The 18,621-nt window shown below is 43.9% G+C and overlaps 2 protein-coding genes across 6 annotated transcripts in view; one reads left to right on the forward strand and one right to left on the reverse strand.

Annotated features, from left to right (window-relative positions):
• TTLL10 (tubulin tyrosine ligase like 10) overlaps positions 1-16,674 on the reverse strand; it is a 175,697-nt gene extending 159,023 nt beyond the window's left edge. The window contains exons 1-4 of one of the 5 annotated variants that reach the window (XM_070759217.1): positions 16,624-16,660; positions 13,742-13,813; positions 11,789-11,945; positions 10,488-10,641 (exon numbers count right to left, since the gene is read on the reverse strand). In XM_070759217.1, the coding sequence (XP_070615318.1) occupies positions 10,488-10,622 (135 nt within the window). In that variant the 5' untranslated portion in view covers positions 10,623-10,641; positions 11,789-11,945; positions 13,742-13,813; positions 16,624-16,660. Of the gene's footprint in view, positions 1-10,487; positions 10,642-11,788; positions 11,946-13,741; positions 13,814-16,623 lie in introns of all 5 variants that reach the window. The other 4 variants (XM_070759212.1, XM_070759210.1, XM_070759213.1 and 1 more) reach the window with 4 other exon arrangements.
• Positions 16,675-16,937: 263 nt separating this feature from the next.
• The window catches only part of C8H1orf159 (chromosome 8 C1orf159 homolog), a 35,061-nt gene continuing 33,377 nt past the window's right edge, over positions 16,938-18,621 (forward strand). Inside the window, exon 1 of the mRNA XM_070759219.1 lies at positions 16,938-17,042. The gene's annotated coding sequence lies outside the window, so the exon portion shown is untranslated. The remainder of the gene's footprint in view (positions 17,043-18,621) is intronic.

The raw sequence follows: 18,621 nt of genomic DNA on the forward strand, positions 1-18,621 counted from the left end.
GATTTGACACTCCCCTCCTGGCTCTTAAATCAATCGGGATTCTAATTTGATTTCTCCCCCCCTTTTTTTGCTTCTGCAAACGTTTCTTGCATCTGAATTAGCAACAGCAAAAAGACAGGCTGAGCATCTTGAGCGACGTGAATCTAAATATTATTTCAATTTAACTTGAGGGAAAAAAGGTTTGGAAGACACAAGGCAAATAAACTGAGTGCACAGCCTCCAAAAATTCTTTCTGTCTGCTCTTTTATTGAGAGGATCTGAGGGTGGAGAGGGGAGAATGCCAATCAATATATAGATTGATTGATATATATATTTGCAAATATTGCAAATTGAGCCGCATTACAAATCTAATAAATAAATAATATAAAATCAGCTGTCTTCAATGGGGATTTTAACACTGACGACGTTAGTAGACGACTAACGAAAGCTTAGTTAATTTTAGTAGTTTTTAATACATTTTAAACGTTCTGGAAATCGCAATGGCTGTTGCCTTTTCGTATGTATGTATGTATGTATGTACTGCATGTATATATGTAACATATTTTTCTGATAATGAAAAGGAAGGCAGACTACTATAGATCTATTTTGAGCTTATTTGCCTTCATCAGGTAGCCACACCCTTACTGGGATTGAACCCTACCTTGTAAGGCAGAGGCCCTAGCCTCTAGACTACAGGCTCATCTCCTGTATCAGCTTGTACCAGGGAAAGGTGATGTGTGATTTTTTGTCGAGTCACTCTGGAATATTGAAGGAGCATCACAGCTTTCTTTTTTGCCTCTCGTCCCCACTAGGGGCCATATTCCAAGGCAGGTAAGCTTTTTATAGCCAATTATATAAGTGAAGCATATTTTTGCTAATAAGGAAAAGGAAGGGAGACTACTATAGATCTATTTTGGGCTTATTTGCCTTCATCAGGTAGCCACACCCTTACTGGGATTTGAACCTATATATGTTTGACTCACCCATGCAGCATTCCAAAATCTTGCAGTGGAATATGCTTGCTTGCCTGCCTTCTCTTCCCCTGCAGGCATTTCGCTTTTGAGGACAGAGATGCAGAGACTGACATTGGCGTTCAATAAATAATCAAGACTCGGAGAAAGATTCCTCCCCCTCCCCACTTTTCAAATATTCTTTGCTGCTTTTGCTAATGATCCATGATGTTGGCCGTAAACAAGCCACTTGAAGGCTCCCGTCAATGTTGATTCTCCGAGAACCCGGTTTCTTTATCTCTACCCACGCTTATCTTTATCCCATCAGTAATCCATGGGGCTGCAAGCAGCGTAATCCATGTTCATCTCATATATACACACAGACACACACAGACACGGGGGGAGGGGAGATGTGTTGCATCTAGCAGGCCTAGCGGGTGGGGACTCTGCTGTGCTTTAGCGGGATTAGACTAAGCAAGATACGGGGAAGGATTGTTAATTTAACCCGCAGAAAATTCATGAGGATGGAAGTGCAGACCCACACAGAACCTCCAAAGAGACCATCCAGCCAATCCATCCTGATCAAGCAATGCCGCCTTCCTTGGCTTTGTACAGTGACTACTTGCAGATTGATTGTGGAGCCACTTTAAAGGTTAAAAATAAGGAGGAGGAGGAGGAGGAGAAAGAGGAGGAGAGGAGAAGGAGGAGGAGGAGAAGGAGGAGGAGGAGAAGGAGGAGGAGCAGAGGAGGAGGAGGAGGAGGAGGAGGAGAACAGGCAGAGGAGGAGGAGGAGGAGGAAGAGGAGGAGAGGAGAAGGAGGAGGAGGAGAAGGAGGAGGAGCAGAGGAGGAGAAGGAGGAGGAGGAGGAGGAGAACAGGCAGAGGAGGAGGAGGAGGAGGAGGAGGAGAAGGAGAAGGAGAAGAAGAAGAAGAAGAAGAAGAAGAAGAAGAAGAAGAAGAAGAAGAAGAAGAAGAAGAAGAAGAAGAAGAAGAAGAAGAAGAAATTGAAGGTTCAACGGAGGCACATCCGGAACACCTTTAGAACAGGTAGGCAGACAAAAACCACAGGCTGTCTGCCTTTCGGACCGGATGAGAAGTCAATCTCTGTAAAATGACTGGGTTGAATTCACTGGTGCTGGTTTGATGAAACCCTACATCCTGTTGATCTGGTAATCTATTTGTTCTCTTTTCTTCATTTTGCTAATGTATTTCTCCTCTTCCTCTCTCTTTGACAATGTGTGCCGGCAGATATGGCTGTGTGACTCCTGTGGCACACGTGCCTTAGGTTTGCCATCCCTGCCCTGTATCATTTCAAACAAGTGGTTTTCTAATCCTGTCTGAAAAAACCTCCAGCGATAGAGAAAACAGCCTGGCTCCTTAAATCTCCTCTCAACGCTATAACACGAGCACATTCTGGGGAGGGGGTGTCTTACAGAGTCCCTTCCACCCCACAAGCAATACATGGCTTTCTTTCTCCAGATAGACCCCTCCTAATACGACAGTGGGAGGCTCAGGAGGAGCCCAGCCACCTCTTGGCCATTTCAGCGCCATCTCCAGGGCACAGAAGGAGATCCCACCACATGGCTTTGTGAGTTCTCATAATTGAAAATTTAACAACCCGCCGTCTTTCACCGCCAGGCGTGACATCCTCCCGTGGCCAGGCTCTATGCAAGCCTCTTCATGCCACCAATCTTGCCTGCTGACAAGGAAACGGAGGAGCCGAGTGAAGGAGGAAAGAAAAGGAAAGGATGAAAACAGTTGGACTCTTCAGTCATTTCCTTTGGGAGTGAAACCCCCCAAAATGTGGGTGTGTGGGTGTGTTTCCTGCAGCGTCTTCCTTCCTGCTTTCAGGGATGTTCCTGAACACAGGATCAGGGGGCCAAGTTGGCACAGGAGACACGTCAATTCTGGGCTCCCAAGCGGGTAATTTGATATTGAAATGCCTATGAAACTAGACTTACAATCCTAGGTTTAGAAAGCTTAGAACTACGTCGCCTTAAACATGATCTAAGCATAGCCCATGAAATCATATGCTACGTCCTTCCTGTAAACAATTACTTCAGCTTCAACCACAACAACACACAAGCACACAACAGACACAAACTTAACGTAAACCACTTAAACTCGACTGTAGAGAATACAACTTTTGTAACCGAGTAGTTGATGCATGGAACTCACTACCAAACTCTGCAGTATCATCACCTAACCCCCCAAACTTTGCCCTTAGACTATCCACTGTTGACCTCTCCCGATTCCTAAGAGGTCAATAAGGTGTGTGCATAAGTGCACCAGCGTGCCTTCTGTCCCCTGTCCTAATGTTTATTTTTATTTTTTTACTAGTATCACAAATATGAATATTATTATATCTTTACATACCTCTAATATGTACTTGACAAAACAAATAAATAAAATAAAAATAAAATAAATTCAAACGCAAAACCACTTCTGGAATTGCTAGATCTCTTGAGGCAAGATCAGGAACCCAGTTTTGACACCCCCGCCTCCGAAAACAATGCACACCTCTAATCCTAACCTCCCAAGCCTGCTTTCTCCTCCTTAAATCCCAAGCTCCCTTGAGCCCTTCTGCTTGAGTTCCCCTCCGGCTGAAAAACCCACCTCCATCCAGACTTAAAAAAAAATAATATTGACCCCCATTTCTTTCTTTTCATTACTTCCAGCATCTGTTCTGCATAGTTAGTAACACTACAGCTCTGAAAAGGTGGGCTGGGTAGGGTAGGGAAAAAAACCCCATTACCAGTAAATTATTAAACCTTTTTTAAAAAATAACAAAAATAAACTTAAACTCTCCCAAGGAAACACACTTAATGAAGGCATGAACTTAATGAGCTTAAGCAGTTGCCAAGGCAAACAGTCAAATCCAAACGCACAACCCTGAGCCGATATAATTTTGCGGTTAGGTCTTTCATCGGTAATGTAAATCTATCGGTGAGAAAACAATCATTAATTTTAATAACACCTAGCATTGCTGCGCATTGAGTGGAATTTTCAGCACCGAGACAAGGGTTTCCCCTCCTGAGAGACATCAAAGGAGCATTAAAAACTTGCTTTCTTTAAATATCAATGGAAAAAATGAGTTTGCCTAGGGCTGTGTTGTTGGTTTTTTTTAAAAAAGGCGGGCAATGTTAACATAAGAGAATAGTCAGCCTGTTTTTCAATGGAATGAAGCACATAGATATTCTCACCTGTCAGCCTTTGCAAATCTGCCTAATGTGAACATGAATTATAGGCCTGTTTGTTTAGATTTCTAATATATATTTTCAACCAAGAAATCTCTGGTGATCATCTTCAAATCGAAATAACTTTTTCAGATTCCAGTTAACAATTCAGTGCATTAAGAATAACCCCATAAAATAAATCAAGATTAAGAATTGAGATCACGGGAAATTTTAAACCACTTTATAAGGCCTTGGAAAGTCCACACTTGGAATATTGCATTCAGTTTTGGTCACCACAATGCAAAAAAAGGATGTTGAGACGCTAGAAAAAGTGCAGAGAAAAACAACAAAGATGATTAGGGGACTGGAGGCTAAAACATATGAAGAACGGGTTTCAGGAACTGTGCATGGGTAGTTTGATGAAAAGAAGGAACAGGGGAGACTTGATAGCAGTTTTCCAGTATCTCAGGGGTTGCCACAAAGAAGAGGGAGTCAAACTATTCTCCAAAGGACCTGACATTAGAACAAGAAGCAATGGGTGAAAACTAAACAAGGAGAGAAGCAACTTAGAAATAAGGAGAAATTTCCTGACAGAACAATTGATTAGTGGAACTGAAGAGTCCAGAGACAGGCTAAGTAAAGACGGTTCCTTTATTCAGCTCAAAAAGGAGAAGTGACAATCAGCGGAACACGTCTGCTCTACCTGGGGAGAAACCGCTCTTTTTATACATTTGCGGCTCCCGCCAAAAGAGAGCAGCCCGCGTCTGAGCCAATCAGGAGCGACTTCCTGTTTCCAGCTCAGACAGCGTTTTCAAAAGGAACAAACTATTTACAAGGATACAACACCCCTCCCTCCTTAATCAGAGTACATCACTCAAGAAAGCCACGTGACAAAGTCCTCCAATCTGCTCGGTCTTCGCAGGGTTCGCTCCGACCTGCGCAGTTCATTTGAGTCCTCGCTTCCAACGGTGGAGGTCGGTTCGCCTGTACTTCCCCAGTGCGGCTGGGGCCTAGTTTGGGCTCCGGCCCGCTGAGTCGATTGGGCAGGCATGACACCGACCTCTGAGGATGAAGACGGCTCGGCGTCGCTGGAGGACCCTTCCTGACTGGATAAGTCCATTTGAATGTCCATTAATGCGGGTTGCGCGTTACAGTCTATTAGAGTGGGAGAGTCTGTTTTAGCGGTTTGTTCAGGGGAGGTTTCAATGCGCTTTCGTACATGGTCAATGTGCCGCTTCCACATTCGACCATCATCCAATTTTACAATGTATGTTTTAGGAGCAGTTTGTTGTACAATTATTCCCTTCATCCAATTCAAACCCCCATCAAAATTCTTTGCAAAAACACTTTGACCCAAATACAATTGTCTTTCAGGGTTCACATACATAGGATTATGAGTACAAAACCTTGGGTGTAACCTATCCAGTGGGGACCTAAGTTTCCTTCCCATTAGTATTTCAGCAGGGCTTACGTGTGTGTGGGAATTTGGTGTAATATCTTGTGTTAACAAAAATTGGTCCAGATGCTGTTGTACATCTCCAGGGCCTGACCTGCGCAATGCCTCTTTTGCCACCCGAACGTATCGTTCTACCAAACCATTAGCCCAGGGCGAGTAAGGCGAGATGAGAGCATGTCTGACCCCCAAATTATCTAAAAATAATTCAAATTGCCTGGCTGTCAATTGGGGTCCACTGTCTGACACTAAGATGTCAGGACAGCCATGGGTGGCAAACAAATGGCGCAGAACCTTAATTGTGGCACTCGTGGTTATATTATTCATTGCAATGATTTCCACCCACTTTGAAAATGCGTCTACCACTATTAAGAAATATTGTGACCCCACTGGCCCTGCAAAATCAATATGGACCCTGGACCAAGGCCCTGCAGGTTGTTCCCACTCTGCTGGAGTTGTTTTGGGGGGGGTTAGGCCGAGACTCTTGGCATGGATCACACTTGGCTACCCACTTTTCAATATCAGTATCCAGACCTGGCCACCATAAGTGCCCCCTAGCTAGGCCCTTCATCCTGACAATACCAGGATGGCCCACATGTAACATTGTGAGTACTTTGGTCTTTAGACTCTCAGGAATGATTACCCGATCACCCCACAACAGGCAACCTTTAACATATGACAATTCCAATCTTTTGGTTTTAAAATCACTTAAATCAGATTCTACAGAGTCATTCTGCCACCCCTTAAGTACACAGTTTACCACCTTTTTCAAAATTGGGTCTTGCTGCGTGTGTGCAGCCACCTCCCTTGCTGTTGTTAGTGGGTTATCTTCTAGCTCTATCATTAAAACATCAGCAGATGGGGCAGGGTCCTCTACTAACTCTGCCATTGGGCACCTACTGAGACCATCTGCGTGGTTGATGGTTTTACCCCCTTTGTGAATGAGCTCGTACGGTATCCTGAGAGGAACAAGGCCCACCTGATTAATCTTGGAGACATAAATGGGGGAGTTGGTTTGTTGGGGGCTAAGAGGCCTAGTAAAGGCTTGTGGTCGGTAACCAATTCAAAACTCCTGCCAAAGAGATAATTATGAAACTTCTTCACCCCGGCCACTAACGCTAGAGCCTCCTTATCTAGTTGGCTGTAATTTCTCTCCGTATTGGTCATTGTCCTTGAAAAGAAAGCAACTGGGGCTTCTGTATTATTTGGCAACACATGTGCCAAGACCCCTCCCACGCCATATGAGGACGCATCGCACGTAAGCCTGACGGGTAGTAAAGTGCTATACTGGACTACTACACTTGCGGAAGTTAATAACTGCTTTATTTGTAAGAAGGCTTCGTGCTCAGTTCTCCCCCATGTCCAAAGGGTTCCTTTCTGAAGTAGCCGGTGTAGAGGCTCTGCTGCTGTTGCCTTCTGTTTTAAAAAGACAGAGTAAAAGTTTAGAAGGCCTAAGAATGCCTGCAATTCTGTTCTATTCTGTGGCTCTGGGGCTTCCCTGATGGCTTTTAATTTTTCAGTAGTGGGGTGTATGCCTTCCCCATCGATTCTATATCCTAAGAATTCTACACTGTTGGTTCCCCACACACATTTGTCAGGTTTGATTCTTAACCCTTTATCTTGTAGTCTATGTAATACTTCTCTTATTCTTCTGTTGAGTTGAGATTGGTTTTCTCCTGAAATTAAAATGTCATCAAAATAGGGAATGGTCCCTTTAATTCCTGACAATAAACGTTCCATTATGCTTTGAAAAATCCCGGGAGCTATGCTTACCCCAAATTGTAATCTGGTACATTTAAATGCACCCCTGTGGGTGACAATTGTCTGTGCGAGTGCTGTTGGTTCATCGACAGGGAGTTGCTGGTAAGCTTGGGCTAAATCGATTTTTGCGAACACTTTCCCTTCCCCCAGGGAGTGAAGAAGCTGTTGTACCACTGGAATGGGGTAAGGGTGATGTTGGAGGGCTTTGTTGAGCGTAGACTTATAGTCAGCGAAAACCCTCAAAGAGCCATCCGGTTTAAGAGGCGTAACTATGGGTGTTTCCCATGGCCCCTGCTCTACAGGAACTAAAATGCCCTGGCTTATGAGCTTATCTAGCTGTAGGTCAAGCTTGGGAAGGAGCGGGAGGGGTACCCTGCGAGGTTTGAGCCGGACAGGAGGGACCTTGGGGTCAATAGAAAAGGAGATAGGGGGCCCTTTATACGATCCCAAGGTGGGGCTAAACACTTCTGGGAATTCCTGTAAGAAGTTAGGCATGCTATCAGAGTTAACAGTACATATACCAGAAATTTCAATTCCCAATGGTTCCATCCAAGCCAAACCCAGGAGAGAGTGTCTAGCCCCTGTAACAACAATCATAGGAAGGGTACATTTAACAGTCTTAAACATAATAGGTACATCCACTTGGCCTAGAACAGGTATTATTCCCCCTTGAAAATCTCTAATTACCAATGAGGTTTGTAAAAGGTCAGACTTTGAGAGGCTAGGCATGTACATTATAAGCTTTTCCCACGGCATAATGGTGTATTTAGACCCCGTATCAAGTTCCATAGAGCATGGCTTGTTGTTTAGGAGCAGTGAGATTACAATCTTGCCCCCATTTTTTGTTGCCGTGCTATTCACGGAAAATTGATTGTTACCTCTTGAGTAGTCGCGGTTAGCGGTTGAGTAGTTCTTGCGGCCGAGGTGTTTGAGTCTGGAAACGAGGAGGACGAGGAGTGGAGAAAGATTCCTCAGGTAAAGGTGCTCTGCAGGCTTCAGCGATATGGCCGCGTCGGTTGCAGCGGCGGCAAATGGCGTCCCGGAAGGGGCAGCGTTGGCGCGGATGGTTTCCTCGGCAGCCGGCGCAGGGGGCGACGGGGTGAGGGTATCTGGGTTGTCTCGGTTGGTCCTGTTGCAGCAGGAAACAGCTGTCCTCGTTGAGGGCTGGTGGGCTGAGGTCGTCTGGGGCCTCAGCGCGGGAAAACGTGGAGTCGATCTTGGCGATGTCTTCTCGCTTGTCGTGCTCCTTCAGCTCTTTGGCAGCAGCGTCGGCGACCTCTGCGGTTTGTGCCAGCTTGATTACTGCCTGGAGAGACGGCTCGTCTTCGGTGAGAAGCTTGTTCCGGACCATGGCATTTCTCATGCCGAAAATTAAGGCATCAGTGAGGCGAGCTTCCGGGCTATCAAACTTGCATTTTGAAAGCACCGTTCGAAGACGCGTAGCGAACTGATTAATGGATTCGGATTCGAGCTGGGCCATTCTTGAAAACTGGTGCCGGAAAACGACGGCTGGTTTCGTAGGCTTGAAATGGCTCGCGAGCTTGGTTTGCAGGACGTCCCAAGCGACGGATTTGGCTGGGAGCGGATCGGTGAGAGTCTGGGCGAGATCGAATATTTCTGGGCCGCAGTAGTTCAGGAAGATTGCCCGCTTTCGTTCGGCGTCGGCGTCCCTTATTCCCGCGGCTTCGAGGAAGATCTCGAACTTGGCTATGTAGGCGTCCCAGGAGGATTTCTCCGGATCGAAGAACTCAGCAGCCCAGCCGATTTGAAGGTTGTTCATTTTGCACGCGTGGTTCTTCCGTCCGTCGTCGCCAGTGAAGAGTCCAGAGACAGGCTAAGTAAAGACGGTTCCTTTATTCAGCTCAAAAAGGAGAAGTGACAATCAGCGGAACACGTCTGCTCTACTTGGGGAGAAACCGCTCTTTTTATACATTTGCGGCTCCCGCCAAAAGAGAGCAGCCCACGTCTGAGCCAATCAGGAGCGACTTCCTGTTTCCAGCTCAGACAGCGTTTTCAAAAGGAACAAACTATTTACAAGGATACAACAGGAACAGCTTGCCTCCAGAAATTGTGGGTGCTCCAACACTGGATGTTTTTAAGAAGATGTTGGACAACAATTTGTCTGAAGTGGTGTAGGGTTTCCTGCCTAAGCAGGTGGTTGGACTAGAAGACCTTCAAAATCCCTTCCAAGTCTTTTATTATATTATGTTATATTAAATAAAGGAACATAATCTTCTGTCCTCATATAAACCATTGTTTCTGACAAAAGAAATTCCACTGGTTTATACCCAGTTTAATAAAAGGAAGGTTTCCATCCTCTCTCCCATGACAACTCAAATCAGTGTTAAAAAAAAAAGGTACAAAGGATCTTCAAAAGAATCCTTGAAATACAAAAAGCTAAACCAAGTGCATTGAATGAAAAGGGGGAGATCAAGAGAAATCAGAGGGGTGCTTTTTTCCCAGTGTTCTGTCTACGAAAAATGAATAAAGTAAAATGCCGTTGATAGTCGGGAATTTATCCTACAAAACTGTTTAGACTCGCTTTCCCTGCTTGTATTAATGGTTAGTTGCTGGCTGGCTTTCCTAGACAGTTTTAATAGGTCTGCCTTGACTGTTAACAATAAATCATATTCAACCATCAGATTCCCAACGCACACATGCTAACAATGAGCAAGCCTGTCTTTTTTGCAAATTTACTCACATCTACTTCCCTTTGCCCATTTGCAAAGATCAATCTATCCACGTTTGGCGGATTTGCTAATTTTGCTTCTCCCACATCCAGTTTTAAGTCAGTTTCAGTGTCTCATTTTTCTTATTCTTGAGTTTAATTGGTTCCCATTCCTGTAATGGTCGGAGCAGGTTGTTCCCAAGTTCACACTCACACATTTCTATCCACTTCTGGGCACGTTTCCCCACCGCCCCACCACCCCATATTTATGAGCAATTCCTGTACAACGCACAGTTTTTGCACGCAACTTCTTTGCACGGAATGAATTTTGTACATCAGTTTTATGAATGTATGGTTTTTCTTTCTTTTCTTTTTTTTTGCAGATGAATATCCCTTTGCAAAACTTCCCCCCAAAAGCTGTGTTTGTTAAAAAATGCAAAATTGGATCATTTTTCATAGGTACCACATGAAGTTCTTCCCGCTCAAATCAATCGCCCTTACCTGTCGCCGTCTTCTGAATTTCTCAAAAGCAGCCTGCATGGTCTCTCTTTCCGCCCTCCCAAGCTTCTCTTCCTCATCTTCCTCTCCAAAACACACAGTAAAAACACAGAAATTCCTTTTTCTCTCCTCTTCCATGCTGCTTCCAAAGAGATCTCTGTAAAAAAGGAGGGGGGAAAAAAATCAACATTCACAGGATGGAAACATCACACTTCTTCACCCCCAAACAGTGTGGATTCAGGTTATTTCTTTTTATATTACATCTTATAGGTTACAGGTTATTTCTTTTATACTACAAATTCATTGCATAATTTTGAAGTACATCCTTTTCGTAATGTTTGCACAGTGACTGGCATACCAGATCAATCTGAAGTATGAAAGACTCAGTCTAGGCCTTCTTAGTGGTGGCCCCAAAGCAGATTGTTGTGAATCAGCTAAAAAAAATTAATTGAGAGACTAAGATTAACTGCTCATCTGTTTTCTAGATCTTATCAAATATATGAATGTACTGCTTTGTCCCTAATCTTGTGAACAACATCATTTTAGAAAACCAGATTTTGCTGGTATATTTGAGCAATGCCTGACTTCTAGGCTTCCCCAAAACTGATCAGAATACAAAATGTGGGAATTTGAGGTAGGGCATGTGTGGGAAAGAACAGCAATAAGGGGGCTAAAATCGCTTCAGGGCAGAGGTGCACTGCTTAATTTAATGGAATGAACTATCACCACTCTTTTTTTAAAGCAGGCAAAAAAATACTGAAACCGGTTTGTGCCCCATTATACAGATAATTAAAATTTCACTCAGTTGAGCAAAAGACCAATAGACTAGTTTATTAAAATACCTGGAAAACTGTTGTGGGTGTATTCTCTAGAGATATTAATGGCATTTTGAAAAGCCTATACCACATCGCCGAGCACAAATATTACACATTAAAAATGTGGGTCAGGCAGATTTGGGAGAAAGGGACTTTAGTTTAGATGACTTTGGGCCCTTTCAAATCCCAAGCCAATAATTTTCTCTGAAGTTTGGCTTTTGTTATTTCAAACTTTCCTCAGCCCTTTTACTAATTTGCAGAGCTTAAAACTCAATAAGGCCAAAGTATTTCCACCGCGCACTATTATCCCTCCATTCAATGGAGTAGATATCGATTTGTTTTGCCAAATAAAACAGAACATTAAGCTAATCTTGCTCTTTACAAGTCTCTGGTTTTTATTTTCGTGTGAGGGAGAGATTTTGTTCCTTGCTGCAATAATGAATGGATTTTGGCCTCTACAAAAATTTGAGCCACTCAACTGACAACGACCTCTAAACTTGTGTAGTTGTGAGTACGGAGAGCTGGGTTCAAGGATACCTTCCGCCACAGAGGTGTTGGACCAGTCACTTGCTTGATGTCCGTGCAACTCTGCAGGAGCGTTGTGAGGATAATGTCAACATTGTGCGCCAGCCACAACCTTGAATACCTAAAGACAAAGCAGGATCTATATTTAATATATCCATACATTTATTTACAAACAGGTAGCTGTCAATTTATGATCACCATTGGGGCCAGAATCTCCATGCTAAGCAAGGAAATTGTTAAGTGAGTTTCACATCAATTTTATGCCTTTTTTTTGCCAAGGTTGTTAAGCAAATCACTGCAAAAGTGAACCCAGCTTCCCCGCCCCCACTGACTTTAATTGTCAGAAATTGATTGGCAGTCAGACAATCCTGGGATACCACAACTATCCTGAATACATACTGGTTGCCCGTGCTTAAATTTTGAGCACATGGTCGTTGAAATGCTGTAGTTGGTTGTTAAGTGAGAGGACTGGTCATAAATTGCTTTTTGCACGGATGTTATGGTGAACCATCACTAAATAATGGTAGTTAAGTCGAGGACTATCTATTATTATTATTATTATTATTATTATTATTATTTATTTATTTATTTATTTATTTATTTATTTATTTATTTATTCAATTTTTATGCAGCCCTTCTCCTTAGACTCAGGGCGGCTTACAACATGTTAGCAATAGCACATTTTAACAGAGCCAGGCTATTGCCCTCACAATCCAGGTCCTCATTTTACCCACCTCGGAAGGATGGAAGGCTGAGTCAACCTTATTATTTATTATTAATTAAATTTACATGCGCGCTCTCCGAAGACTCAGGGCTGCTCACAACATATAAAAAAACAGTATACATCGAGTTAATATTACAGTTAAAATTAAGAATTACTAAAAGAAACTAAAAAGCCTATTAACACGCACACATCCCATTCAACAAACTTACTATATATTCATTGGCTAAGGGTTAGAATCTAATGACCCCAAGCTTGGCGGCATAAGTGAGTGTTTAAACTCTTATCAGGGATGGCCAGTGAAGGGCTACCAAAATTTTTACTACCACACTGTGGGTGTGGCTTATGCAGGATGCCCTGCATTTTCTTTCATCTTTCAATGCAAATTGGGTGCTCTGGGGAGAAGCTCCATTTTCGCTACCCCACTGCGTTCCAACCGGGCAGCAGCCCACCCCTGGTGATGGCAAACCTATGGCACGTGGGCCACTGGTCCAGAGGGGGAGGTGTTTTTCATCATCCCCAGGTTTCAGTAGTCCAGAAGCTTATACTGTATAACTTATACACATGCACACGGGGAGAGCAGGGGACAGGGGTGCATACATGTGGAGGGTTGTGCGCATTGACCGGGGAGAGAATAAGTGTGGGCTTCTGTACGTGCTAGCATCCACGCACACACCCTTTTGGCACGTTAGCAAAAAAAAAGGTTCACCATTACTGATCTATATAATATACATTGGCCCAGTGAGCAAGGAAGACCTGAAGCTAAGAGAGGGAGGAGCCCGATATGTTGCAGGAGGAGCCAAAACAGAATGGGTGGGGCTATCAAATCAGGGTGGAGTCAGAGGCTCAACTTTCCTGGACTTTCCCTTTCAACAAGAAAAAACCAAGTCTGTCTCAAGGATGTTTGTGAACAACCTTTCGACTTTGAAGAAAGCAAGTTGGGGGAAAAGGCCTGGTAGCTGCGAAGGAGTCACCGGAAGTAGAAGCTCAAGAGTGGTGACCCTCTCCAACTAGGATTCACAAGCTCGTCAGTTCCCTCAAAAGTGTGATATCCTAGCGGCATGTCAGGTGGGAAGGCCGACACCCATTAAATGAAAACTGGCAGCAGTGTGCCCACCCAGACAGAAAGCATATGTCTTTCTTGCCAGGCTGCAGAAATTTCAAACCGTATGGATTAAAAAAAACAAGAGCGTAACCTTTGTCTCCGATGGCACCAGCTGTTTGATTCCAGCCGGCAACACAGGTTTTCCAGGCTGCTGCGTGGATATCTGTGGTTCAAAAAATAGAAACTCTCTATTATAATCTACGGATTATACAAAGCCTCCGCATGGATGAGTTCTTTATTTTTAAGTGGACATCTGCTGGAGGCTGTGCAAGCTTCTGGTGCTTTGAGAGCTTCTCTAAGACTCCAGCTTCTGCTCCCTTTGCATCCAACTCACTGAAAATATCTGACTTTGCAAAAAAAAGATCTATCTATCTATCTATCTATCTATCTATCTATCTATCATCTACTTACAGATGAAGAAGCGATAGACATATAACTATACCTGGAACTCACATTTTTAGGACAATTCCATATCCTACAGCAGTGATGGCGAATCTTTTTTTCCTTGTGTGCTGAAAGCCTATGTGTGCGTGCTATTACGGATGCGTGAGTGCCCACACCCATAATTCAATGCTTGTGTGAAAATAGCCTGTACTGCCCCCTGGAGGCACTCTGGAGGCCAGAAATGGCCCATTTCCCAACTTCTGGCGGGTCTGGTAGACCAGTTTTTCACCTTCCCAAGGCTCCAGAGGCTTCCCTGGAGCCTGGAGAGGACAAAATCACCATCCCCCGCCCCCCTGAAGCCCTTTGGAAGCTGAAAACACCCTCCCAGAGCCTCTGTGTAAGCTGAAAATCAGCTGCCCGGCACACACATGCGTGCTGGAGCTGAGCTTGGGCATATCCCTGGGACCACCTTCTGCCGCATGAATCCCAGCGACCGATTAGGTCCCACAGAGTTGGCCTTCTCCGGGTCCCTTGACGAAACAATGTCGTCTGGCGGGCTCTGTGGCGGCCCCGGCACTTTGGAATCAACTCCCCCCAGAGATCGGAACTGCCCCCACCCTCCTTGCCTTTCACAAACTCCTTAAAACCCACTTCTGCTATCAGGCATGGGAAATTGATTCCTCTGGGCCGTTCCATTTTATGCATGGTATGTCTGGGATGTATGATTGTTTTTATATTAAGGGTTTTAAATTGTTTTTAATAATTGGATTTGTACTGTGCTTTATTGTTGTGAGCCGCTCTGAGTCTTCGGGGAGGAGCAGCATACAAATTTAATAAATAATAATAATGATAATAATAATAATAACCGTTCGCGTGCCAGCAAATATAGATCTGCATGCCACCTGTGGCAGCCGTGCCATACGTTTGCCATCAGTATTCTATAGGCATATATATTATCAGCAAAAATATTTTATTTATATATATGTAACATATATATGTAACATATATATATATATATGTAACATATTTTGCTGATAATGAAAAGGGAGACTACTATAGATCTATTCAATTCAATTCAATTTATTGGATTTATATGCCGCCCCTCTCCGAAAACTATATATGTAGATCTACATATATACATCTATATATACTGCTCAAAACAATAAAGGGAACAGTCAAATAACATATCCTAGATCTGAATAAATGAAATATTCTCATTGAATACTTTGTTTTGTACAAAGTTGAATGTGCACAACAGCACGTGAAATTGATTGCCAATCAGTGTTGCTTCCTAGGTGGACAGTTTGATTTCACAGAAGTTTGATTTACTTGGAGTTGTATTGTGTTGTTTAAGTGTTCCCTTTATTTTTTTGAGCAGTGTTTATACGTATATACACACATATATATACATATAACATATTTTTACTGATAATGAAAAAGAAGGAAGACTATTATAGATTTATTTCATGCTATTTTGCTCTCATCAGCTATCCATACCCTTACCGGGATTTAAACCTGGGGAGTCTGCCTATAAGACAGTAGCTTTAATAATAATAATAATAATAATAATAATAATAATAATAATAGTAATAATAATAATAATAATAATAATAATAATAATTTATTAGATTTGTATGCCGCCCCTCTCCGAAGACTCGGGGCGGCTCACAACAGACCTCTAGGCCATAGGTTCTCCTCCTCTCAGCTTGTACCAGCGAAGAGTTGGGTGTGTATGCGAATTTTGGTGTGTTTGTGCCTTTTCCCGTGTAAGATCGAGAGTGTCTTTGCGACGTTTCAATGAGAATAAAAATGTCATAAAACACCAGCCTGAAGATGATGAGTGTGATCTCGTTGAAACGTTGCAAAGACACTCTCAATCTTACATGGGAAAAGACTTGAACACGCCAAAACCTAAAATATGTGTGTGTTTGTGTCGAATCACCCTGGTATATTGAAGGAGCATCACAGCTTCCTTTTTGCCCAACCCAGGGCCATTTCCAAGACAGTTAATTTATTCATAGCCGACAAACTATATTCTGTATATGTGACGTGTTTTTGCTTAATTTTCAAATTGAGCAAAAACATGTGAGATATATTATTATTATTATTATTATTATTATTATTTATTAGATGTGTATGCCGCCCCTCTCAGTAGATTCTAATTCTATGCCACAATTCTCCAAAATTCCATCAGAGAATGAGACGATATGGATTCTGCCCATGTGTGTGTGAGAAAGAGATACATACACACACTATACTAGTCTCCCTTAATTTTCAAATTCAGCAGAAACATGTGACATATACAGAATATCAATCACATGGGCAGAATAAATATCGTCTCATTTTCTGACAGAATTTTGGAGAATTGTGGCCTAGAATTGGAGTTGCCTCATTAATTAGAATGATGGTTACAGGTGTGCAGGTATATGATTCATCCTCGCCTACTTTTTGAGCGGGAGATGTTTAAACTGGCACAGGTTCCAGGGCGTTTCGTGATTTAAAGTTGAGGTGAATTTATGGGGGGCCAAAATTTCCCGCCCCCACAGACACAAACAACCCTTCCCCCCCTCCCCCACCTCTTTCTCTCACCTGAACCCTTTGCCTCAACTAGGGGCGTCTGGTCTCCTAGCAACTTCAAGATGGCCTCCCCACCCGGACGGATCTCTGGTTCTTGTAGTCTCCGGGGCCTAAGCTTCTCAGCATGGCGTCCCAACTCGGAACTACATTTCCCGAGAGGCGCCGCGGGGGGAACGAGGGAAGCGGGGGGGCCGGACGGGACGGCGTCTACCTGGGCGAGGTGAGAGGCGGCGCCGCGGGGGTCGACGGGAAGCGTAGTTCCCCGCCTGATGCGCGGGCGGGCCGCAGCGGGGCCGGTGGGACTACAAATCCCAGGGAGGAGCGGGCGGACGCGAGGTAGGGCCGCCGTCTCAGGGCGGGGGGTACGAACGAGAGCCGGTCGCGCGGTCGGCGGCCGCCGCCAACGGCTGCTCCTGCGCCCGCGCGCTCAGGTAAGGCCGCGAGAGGCTGGGGGGCGCCGTGGGCGTGGCTAGCGGCGGCCCCGCCTTTTGAGGGGGGGCATGGAAGGCGACCTCGGCTCCGAGGGGGGTTCCTGGAGTGGCTTATGGGGACAGGTGTCCAGCTCTGGCCTTGGGGGAGGGATGGCGTGTCAGTTTCGCTTGCAGGGCGCGGGATTACAGCACCCATCATCCCCTGCCCCTCCCTGGCATGCGGAAATCGTGCCTCCAGCCTTATGCAAGGCTTTGCACGTGCGTAGGAACCAATATCCATCCTCCCCTGCCTGCTTGGCCTGTTAAAGCCTAGCACCCATCCTCCCCTGCCTGCTTGGCCCATATAAAGCCTGGCACCCATCCTCCCCTGCCCACCTTTAATGCCATGCCTTCTAGATCAGTAGGACTACCATACCCATCTTTCCCTTCCAGTCAGTCTCCATGCAAGTGCCCTTCAGATCTGGGGGGAATGCAATACCTATCATCCCCCACCGACTTGGTATGAATCCTGTTCCTTCGGTTGGGGAGGTTAGACCATTCCATCCATCATCCCCTATCAGCAGGGCCTGGACCGCCCTCCTCCACTTTCCCATTCAGGCCCAACTAGAAGTTATATTTCCCATCGCTCCCAGCCAAGCTGACCAGGGGAGTTGCTATTCATAATTAAAATATAATGTGTCTGTCACTTGGGAACCCAGTTCTTCCCCTGGATTGTCTTTGAAAAAGCCTTGGTCATTTCTAATTTGGGGTTGAGTTCTTCATTCTATACAATATAATGGAATATTGGAATATTAGAATAGAATAAAATATTGGAGTAGAATATTGGAATAGATTATGAGAATAGAACAGAATAGAATAGAGGAATAGATTACTGCAATAGATTATTAGAATAGAATATTGGAATAGAATAGATTATTGGAATAGAATAATAGAAAAGAAAAGAAAATTGGAATAGAGTAGAATTCTTTATTGGCCGAATGTGATTGCGCACACAAGGAATTTGTCTCTGGTGCCTGTGCTCTCAGTGTGCATAAAAGAAAAGAGACATTTGTTAAGAATCACGATGTACAACACTTAATGATTGTCATAGGGTACAAATCAGCAATCAGGAAACAATCAATATTAATATAAATCATATGGCTATAAGGACCAAGTTACATTTATACAGTCATAAGTGGGAGGAGATAGGGGATAGGAACGATGAGAAGACCAATAGTAATAGTAATGTAGCCTTAGTGACTAGTTTGACAGTGACGAGAGTAGAATAGAATAGAGGAGTAGAGTAGAATAGAAGAATTGAGTAGAGTAGAAGAGTAGAGTAGAGTAGAAGAATGGAATGGAATGGAATAAATAGAATAGAATAGAGTAGAATTCTTTATTGGCCAAGTGTGATTGGACACACACAAGGAATTTGTCTTTGGTATGGATGCTGTCAGTGTACATAAAATAAAAATTACATTTGTCAAGAATCATGAGGTTCAACACTTAATGATTGTCATAGAGTACAAGTCAGCAATCAGGAAACAATATTAATGGTAAGGATGCAAGCAACAAGTTACAGTCATGCAGTCATAAGTAT

This window comes from Erythrolamprus reginae, chromosome 8 (genome assembly GCF_031021105.1).
Source record: "Erythrolamprus reginae isolate rEryReg1 chromosome 8, rEryReg1.hap1, whole genome shotgun sequence".
Lineage (NCBI taxonomy): Eukaryota > Metazoa > Chordata > Lepidosauria > Squamata > Dipsadidae > Erythrolamprus > Erythrolamprus reginae.